Source organism: Malus domestica, chromosome 17, assembly GCF_042453785.1.
Source record: "Malus domestica chromosome 17, GDT2T_hap1".
NCBI classification, from domain to species: Eukaryota; Viridiplantae; Streptophyta; class Magnoliopsida; order Rosales; family Rosaceae; genus Malus; species Malus domestica.
The window spans coordinates 22,877,993-22,887,100 of record NC_091677.1 but is presented as its reverse complement, the minus strand read 5'-3'; the positions used below and the strand labels follow the sequence as shown (position 1 = coordinate 22,887,100).

The following is a 9,108-nucleotide window of genomic DNA, read 5'->3' as shown; positions in this document are numbered from 1 at the left end:
TTAAAACTCAAAATTTTCAAGCCTTTTTCATTAGTTTTCTCTAAAAAATTCCATTACCAAAAAATATTTTTGTTCATGCGGGTTTGTGTAAATGTATTTAATATAATTACCATTTCAATGATCAGAAGATGATTGTGTTAATATAAATATTCACATGAATTATATATAACCGTTAGATGATAATTGTAGTAAATACAAACGAATATTGTAGATAATATTTACGTGTAAATTAATTTATTGAAAGTCGTTATGATAAATGACAATCTAATTTTCAGTGTTCTTTTCTCGGATGCTACTTAGCATAGACGATGCGGTGAACATATCCTGTAAGGTATAGTATGAGCACTAGATACACATGTTTATGTATAAGAAGCTTTTTGAGTTTGGCAATTATATTGTAACGTGATATTATATCCACATACTACATGTCATAGACCATATGCCTCGTTTGGTATAAAAGATTGGATTGTAATGGATACGAAACTATTTTGAAGGTATGTTTAACAAAACTTTATGACCAACTTGGACATAGAAGATAAATTACTCAAAAAGAAAACTCATCATGTCCCCAAAACGATAGAATTAAAAAGGAGAAATTCTTCATATCTAATCACCTCAAAATGAAAAATTGAACTCTACCATTATTATGTCTTGAATTCTGAAGGTTCTAATCCAATCATATGTACCAAACGAAACCATAAAGTTTAAGGAAAACTAATGAAAAATGTCTGAAAACTTTGAGTTTTAACGATAAGGATAAAATAAAAGGTAAAGTGAATAGTACCAAGATTGACTTTTTAGTGTAAAAATGTGATTTTTCGTTAAAATGAACAGTACCAAGAGTTTTTTTGTTAAAGCTCCCTAAAGTTTAATATTAGTAGTAGTTATCCTCTAGACCAAACCAAGTCATAAAGTTGGGTAAAAGTTTAATATCATTAGTAGTTATAACATAAACAAATGCATCTGTTTAATTACCAGAATAGGTATTATGATTTTTACCAAAAAAAAAAAAAAGAATAGGCATTATGATAGTCCATTAAAAGAAACCTTTTTTTTTTTTATATTTTTAATTAAACAACAAATACACAAAACTACTTTCATCATTGTAAACTGCAGTATGAAGAAAAAGGTGCAAAGAGTTTTTAATAAAATGGAAAAGAATAATGCAGCTACAGAAAGGCTTAAAAGAAGCTTCCTTTCTGCCTCAACAAAAACCAGCTTAACCAGACAGATTCTGCCAACTCCCTCCCTCCCTCCCTTCTCTCTCTCTCTCTCTCTCTCTCTCTCTCTCTCTAGAACTCCTTTGAATTCATTCAGTTCTCTCACAAAGTCTGAAATTTTGAGGTCCACAATTGGTTGAAAAAAACTTGATGTCTAGGCCACTGGAGCTTGATTACATAGGCCTAACAGAGACTTCATCTTCTCCAATGGAAAGAAGCTCTGAGAAGATTTCATCTTCCACTTCCTCTACCTTCTCTTCCACAACAGCTGAGGAAAAGAGGACCTCCTCCTCTGCTATCAACCTCAGGGAGACTGAGCTCAGGCTCGGCCTTCCTGGTTCCCACTTCCCTGACAGAAAAAAACTGTCAGGGGTCTCAATTTTTGGGAAAGATTTGGAGGACAACAACAAGCCAAATGGGTGTTCTCCAAATCCTCCAAAGAACCCTGTGTCAGGGGCAAAAAGGGGATTCTCCGACGCCATTGATGGGTGTGAGAAATGGGTTTTCTCCATGGGTAATGGATCTGAGGTTGATGTGGGTAAAGCAGCAGTGTTGGGTTCTCCATTAGCCAAGAAAGAGGTTTCTTCTGTTCCTCTGCCACCAAAGCCATCAGCTCAGTTGGAGAAGAAGAAGCCTCAGGCCTCTGAGCATGCTGCTGCTCCTCCTGCTGCCAAGTAAGCATTTTTTTAATTTTTTTTATTTTACCTTTTTTCTCATTAATTGTTTCTGTTTTATTGGTTAATTTTGATTTCTGAGAAATTTGATTCAACAATTATAAGAAGAAACAGAAAAATTAATGCATGTTTAATAGCTATTTCGTTTTTAATTTTTTGTTTTCATTTTTTTGCGCTTGAGATACGAGGAAACAATGAATAATTAAGGGCGATGGAGGGAGGGGAAGAAATAAAGAAGAATTTGTCTTCCAACTATATGAACTCATTTGGTCATTCCCTTGAATTTTTTTTTTGTGAGGATTCTAGGATCAATTCATCTTAACCGTTTAGCCGTTGATCGTACATTATTTTTTTTAAGTACTGTTTTTGTTCAATTTTAAATAAAAAATTCAAAATGATTTATGACCGCATGAACACTTATAAACGGATAGAATGAACAGATCCTAGGATCCTCACAAGGAGAGGATCCGGATAGGATCCTATTCCGAATTGTTATACCATGCTATAATTTGATTCCTAATCTTTCATTTGAAAAATTTGTCTTCAAATATATGGAAATTGTCTCCGTTAATTTCTAGAAAATGTTAATTTATCTGCTAATCTTCTTCCTCTGCAATAACTTGTAAGCTTAGCAGTGAATTCTTACATTTGTGGTATTTTTGCAACAGGGCACAGGTGGTGGGATGGCCCCCAATTCGATCGTTTCGGAAGAACTCCATGGCCTCTAATTTGGCAAAGAACAACGACGATGCTGAGGGCAAACAAGGGTCCGGGTGCCTGTATGTGAAGGTTGGCATGGATGGTGCTCCGTACCTACGAAAGGTTGACCTTAAAACGTACAACAACTACACTGAACTTTCCATGGCTCTGGAGAAGATGTTTAGCTGCTTCACCATTGGTACTCCTCTCTCTCTCTCTCTCTCTCTCTCTCTCTCTCTCTCTCTCTCCCTCATGTGCAGACTGAGTTATACCACAACTTAGTTTGGTGTACAACGCCTGTCCGGTAGGGTTTAGGGTTTGATCCAGAGAATAACTTAAGGTTGGTGTTGTAATGGGCTGGTACCAGAACGAAACTAGCAGCCGGAGTAGTGAGACTGCATTAGGGTGTGTGTTTTATAGGGTGTTTAAAGCAATTCTTCTAAACCTTGCGATTATCTGTGATTCAGGGCAGAGCAGTTGTAATGGACTTCCGGAGCGAGATGGTCTGAGCGCGAGTCGTCTGATGGATCTTCTCAACGGTTCTGAATTTGTTCTGACTTATGAGGACAGGGATGATGACTGGATGCTTGTTGGTGATGTTCCTTGGCAGTAAGTTAACTGTTCTGTTCTGTACGAACACTGTGTTATGGCTATTTAAACTTAATCGCAGCATGATTAGTGATTAGAAATTGAAATTATCTATAGCTGATTGAATTGCAATTACCTTCGATTCGATATGCAACGTGGTTTTACCTTCCAATTGATCGGATCTCAATTCTGACAGTCAGTCTTATGTTCTCATCTGATCATAAAGTGTGTGTACATGACAGGATGTTCACCGAGACCTGTAGGAGGCTGAGGATCATGAAGGGTTCCGAAGCAATCGGTCTAGGTATGTTCTAACTTCTACGTTATGTCTATAACGAATTTGATGGTATTTTTCTCTTCTGTCGATGTTCTAATCCCGGGATTGTTACAAGTCAGATTGTAAAGTAATTAACCCGATCACTGTTCTTGTTTGCAGCTCCAAGGGCTGTGGAGAAATGCAAGAACCGGAACTAACACGAACCGTACCAGCCGGGAAAAGCATTCTCCAGGCATTGAAACGGACTCGAGTCGGGTGCTTGTTGCAGAGTCCTAAATATGTTTGATAGTATCCTAGTTTTCGTGTCTTCTAAGTTAGAAAGTTTTCGCTGGAGACATCGAGATTATGTGTTTGATGCTGCTGTTTTTGCCTCTTATGTGTACCACATATTCTAATTACTGTGTAAAATGTCTTTGCTGCTTGCAAATCTCTCCTTCCTTCTCTTAAATGCAGCTGTATGTATAAGTTCCTCCAATGAATTTTGAAACTGAGTTTCCTGTAACGAAAGTCAAGAACTGATCTGGGTTTGTTTGGAAACGATAAGACGGAAGTTCAATATCAGCTCCCTATAGTTTAGATTAGATTAGAATATCGCTCGGATAAAAATAAATAACAAACTCAAAAAAAAGTTCATTGAAATTTGAAGTAAGGATTAAGGAAAACGCTATTGAAACAGAGAACTTTGAATTAATTGAATTTATAAGTATTACAACAGACAAGTTAACTGAATCAGTTAAACCAAGAAACTGGACAGCTGAAAACGGCCGAGTTGGTTCAGCTATGGCATGATACTAGTACAGAACAATCGTCGCTCATATAAAACTTCAAAGGAAATACACGAGCCGGAAAGCTATGAGAAAACTGCATGCATGTTGCATAATATGAACAAACTACTGGAAGCTAAACAATGTATCTGAATCTGGACAGCTAAAAAATTACTGGTTTGATATCTGAACGTAAACCATCTGGGTATATCCATTAAATACAGAAGGGTCGAGTCTGGTTAAGCCAAGCCGATTGAATAAGCCATACCGGCCATCTTCAACAATAGGAGTTACGGCACGAGCAGGATCATATCTAGTTTGATGAGTGAGGGATGGACCTGCCACTGGTGGCACCTCCCAGTAAACATCAAGAATCGATTCCACAAACCGACTATTCTGAAAATGTTCTGAATAGGAAATCTTCTTACTACTTTTAGTAAAGTTATCATGCATGTATCCTCTAACACCCCACCATGCTTCACCAGGCCCACAAAGTTCTTCAATATTCACCGCTTTCTCCCAGAACTTCTTCCTTTTTGACCTAATCCTAGCTTCATCGCTGTCTTTAAAGCAGCTGTGACCACCTCCTAAAGCACCCCAAAAGAAACTACAAGAATTACTTGTTGAAGCAATAAACCATGACAACAGATCATAAATGAATCTATGAGTTAAAGATTTGGCCACACACCGAGTCTTTCAGCAATTACTTACTTACTCCATGGTTTTACTACAATGATTTTTTATTTGACAAAACTATCCACCAGTAATTCAATCCATACTACATTAACTAAAGCTACTTTGGGCATCAGTAAGAAAAAAAGAGAGCAAAGGTAAGAATGCATGTCATCAACGTAAAGCATATGGCAAACAAATAGACTTGAAAAATGAAGGATAACAGGAGAGAGCATGCACCTCTGATATAGGATTGATCACATATCTGCCGTAAGGAATAATGATCTCCAGTTCCAGTATCATAATTATCCTCGAAAATTATGTGCTGAAAACCAGCTTTCAGAGCCTGCGTTACTCTGCTTACCAGAGCATAAAATACGATAAGTCAGCATTCAGCAAGTGATAATTCCTGTGGCCGTGCATAATAGGAGGAAGGAGCAAGATTATATTGAGATATTGCTAAGTACCTTTTCAGTTCATTCTGATGATCATCAAAAAAAATAAGAACACGGCTGAGATCAGTAATCCCATGTTTCTTCATCACTTTTCCCCAATCAACATTTCCAAAATCCAAAAAATCCTTTCCGGTGAAGTAAGTGCAGTTTCCATCAACATATGCAGGGCCCTTCTTTAGAAACTTCCCAGGATGCTTGGGTGTGAGGGTAATAATTGGAGTGTCTGGCATCGCTTGTCGCAAAACCCAAGTGGAATGACCCTTGAAAGCGCCACTCTCAATCATTAGATCCGGCTTCAGCCACTGGGCAATGAACCAGAGCCCAAAGCTGTGGTCAAAACCCATCCCGTACATGTTGTTTTTTATCGGTCGGGTTTCATATACAGGTATAAATACTTCCAAGCCCTTGATTAAATCCTTTGTTGTCCACTCAACTGTTTTTCCGTGTTTCGATCTGCCTTTTGCCAAGGATAGCATTATAAGAATCAAACAAGGGCAAGAACCCAGGGATCTCACAGCCACAACAAGGAATTTAAACCAAATAAAAGAACTCAAAAATCCCAACATTGACTTCGTAAAGAATCAATCACGGTCCACACGCTACCGAATTCCAAACATTGAGCAATTGGGACTAACATAGGCATTGGCCACCAAATTTAATGCATAAAACTCGAAATTTAATCAGATTTCTGTTCTGTAGTCTAGCAAAAAAACCATAACATCAATTTGATCATGAACAAATGCTACACATGACTAAAACATATAGAAATGGTCGTAGTATCCACGTATCTGATACCGGCAAGAATCGAAAGGCGAAATATATACATTGCAATTCCTTTGAATCATAAACTTATTGAAACTACTATGAATTTACTGTGCACTAAGTAAACTTAAGTAAACTTAAATAAACTAAGAGGGGTGTATTCAATTGGGATTTTAAGAGATTTTAATTCTTTTAATGAATCTAGGGGTATTCAATCAGGATTTTAAGTGATTCTCTGAAATTCTAGGTGTATTCAATTAGAATTTTAAAATAGTTTATTAAAATCCTTAGAAATCCAGGTGTATTCAATTAAGATTTTAAAGAAGTTTATAACATTCCAGGTGTATTCAATTAGAAATTGATTTTAAAGAATTTGAGAAAGTTGAGGAATTAGAGGGAATTTGAGAGATTTCGTAGTGTATTTTAAGTATCCACAAATCTCACCTCTTCCCATGAGATTTCGAGGGAATTGAATCAAAATTTTATATGGAATCTCTACAAATCAATTAAACTCCATAAAAATCCATGGATTTATAAATTCATTAAAATCTCTCACATTCTCAATTGAATACACCCCCCTAAATTTTCCAACTTTTTCTTATAAACCCAAAAGGTCAAAGATTTGAAATTCATTCCAAGCTCCCTAATTTACTCAGCTATAAGAAATTCTACAATTTTCATTTAGAGGGGTGTATTCAATTGGGATTTTAAGAGATTTTAATTCTTTTAATGAATCTAGGGGTATTCAATCAGGATTTTAAGTGATTCTCTGAAATTCTAGGTGTATTCAATTAGAATTTTAAAATAGTTTATTAAAATCCTTAGAAATCCAGGTGTATTCAATTAAGATTTTAAAGAAGTTTATAACATTCCAGGTGTATTCAATTAGAAATTGATTTTAAAGAATTTGAGAAAGTTGAGGAATTAGAGGGAATTTGAGAGATTTCGTAGTGTATTTTAAGTATCCACAAATCTCACCTCTTCCCATGAGATTTCGAGGGAATTGAATCAAAATTTTATATGGAATCTCTACAAATCAATTAAACTCCATAAAAATCCATGGATTTATAAATTCATTAAAATCTCTCACATTCTCAATTGAATACACCCCCTTAATTTTAATTGAACAGAGCAAAAATTATATCAAAAACCCTCGATCTGATATTTAAATCAAACAGCTAAATTAACTCAGATCCTTCAATTCATCACAAAGAATGGGAGTTTTAGAGAAAGGAGATCCGACCCGGATATACTTACACCAAGGCACGCCGAGTGATCCGAAATCCGATTCGAGGCCATCGAACCCGAAGAAGCCGGTGCGAGAAACCGGGTCGTAAGGCGAGACGCAGACGAATCTCCGGGAGTTGAAGATGAGGGAGAAGATGAGAAGGAGGACAAGGGCGAGGATGAGGAGGCAGGGCCAGACGGGTCCGGTTCGGGTCAAGTAGTTGGTGATTCGGGTGGTGAAGAAGGAGAAGGGGAGGTGCTTCTTGATCTTGGACTCGTCGGCGACGACGTCGTTTTCCACGGCGGATTCGTCTGCGTACGGCGCGTATCGGCGCGAGGACAGGACGCGATCGAGCATTTTGGTGGGGGATCTTTGGGTGGAGCTCGACGGAGAGAGTAGCATTGCTGTGGAGCGTTGAGCTGAGATTTTCCAGGCCTTCAGGAAGAGCAAGCGAGGTGGGACCTATTTTTCTTGATTGTGATTAACATAGTGTGGCAAGGGTATATTGGGAAGAAAGACGGATTAATGGATTTGGTTTCTTGGAAAGAAATTGGGAAATATTTCAAAATAAGACAATTTCTTAATTTTGGAACAAAAATAGGATAAATCGGTCACGTACAAATCATGCATATCATGCATAAAATCAAAATTATTAAAATACCCACATATAAATGGATTATGTCCTCCTATTTTTTATTTCTCCATCTACTATCTCTATCCCTTCCTCTCTCTTTGCTCACTTTCTCCCTCTAGCACTCTCTCTCCCCTTCTCACTGTGCACACATGATTAGGGGTGGTTCGATATGGGATCCTATACCGAAACTCTTGTCCCGATTCCCAAACCAAATTTTTTGGGAATCCCAATTTGAATACCGATCCCAAACCAAATTTTCGGGAATTCCAATTTTCGGGAATCCCGAAATAGTTTCGGGATTTCGGGACAAATAGGGAATTTCGAAATGGTTTTGGGCTTTTTGACTAAAATTTGACATATTATGCTTATGTAACTCATTGAATGAATTGTTAGATTGTGCAAACATATCAAGCAAGTCTCATTCACATCATATCGGGGCACAAGCATTGGATTGCAAACTGTAAACTTTGCTTGAAGGCTCTTAACCTGACTGACAAGCATTGCTACCTTGTGCTGCTTTGCTGTCCATTTACCAGTAATTTGCATATGTAAAAAAAAAAATACATATTTACAATGCCAACAAGCTCCATTTATTGGTGTAAACAGTAAAGAGACTCAAGCATAGTAACTAGCTGATGCAACATTCTTGGTTTCGACATAAATAAAACAACATTGCTTACGTCATAACATAATTCATAACATATTCCATTCTCTGTAACAAGTTCAAACCATAAAGTCCATAATCAATTATAAAAGAATAATATATATGTATAAATATATATATATATATATATAATAATTAATAATATTTATTTTCGGTTCGGTATGGGATTCCCGAAATATTGAGAAGCCAATCCCGAATCCTGTACCAAAATTTCGGGATCGGTTCGGGATAGTATCCCAAAAATTTCGGGAATTTCGGTTTGGGAAATTTTTGGTTTGGGATCGGGATTTTTAGGAATTTTTTCCACCCCTACACATGATGCACTATCATCTCGACCAACATTGTCCAAATCAAAGCCACCACCAATTTCATCTCCTTCTCACGATTCCAAAACACCTAGCCTTATCACGAATCTCATCCCCGATCATTGAGGTCGAAACTCAAGCAATCGCGATTTTTTCGGCCATTTTT

General features: G+C 37.1%; 2 protein-coding genes across 2 annotated transcripts; one reads left to right on the top strand and one right to left on the bottom strand.

Annotated features, from left to right (window-relative positions):
* The first annotated feature begins 1,112 nt into the window (after positions 1–1,112).
* Positions 1,113–3,885, top strand: LOC103405438 (auxin-responsive protein IAA21-like). Its single transcript, XM_008344441.4, has 5 exons — positions 1,113–1,894; positions 2,563–2,792; positions 3,061–3,202; positions 3,424–3,485; positions 3,618–3,885. Exons 1-5 carry the CDS (start codon positions 1,371–1,373, stop codon positions 3,653–3,655), a joined length of 996 nt encoding a protein of 331 aa, XP_008342663.1. The 5' UTR covers positions 1,113–1,370; the 3' UTR covers positions 3,656–3,885.
* Positions 3,886–4,125: 240 nt separating this feature from the next.
* Positions 4,126–8,029, bottom strand: LOC103405439 (uncharacterized). The gene is made up of 4 exons (XM_008344442.4): positions 7,369–8,029; positions 5,362–5,806; positions 5,135–5,250; positions 4,126–4,809 (listed from the first exon to the last, which is right to left on the bottom strand). The coding sequence occupies exons 1-4, from the start codon at positions 7,739–7,741 to the stop codon at positions 4,394–4,396; spliced, it is 1,350 nt and encodes a 449-aa protein (XP_008342664.1). The 5' UTR covers positions 7,742–8,029; the 3' UTR covers positions 4,126–4,393.
* Positions 8,030–9,108: the final 1,079 nt, after the last annotated feature.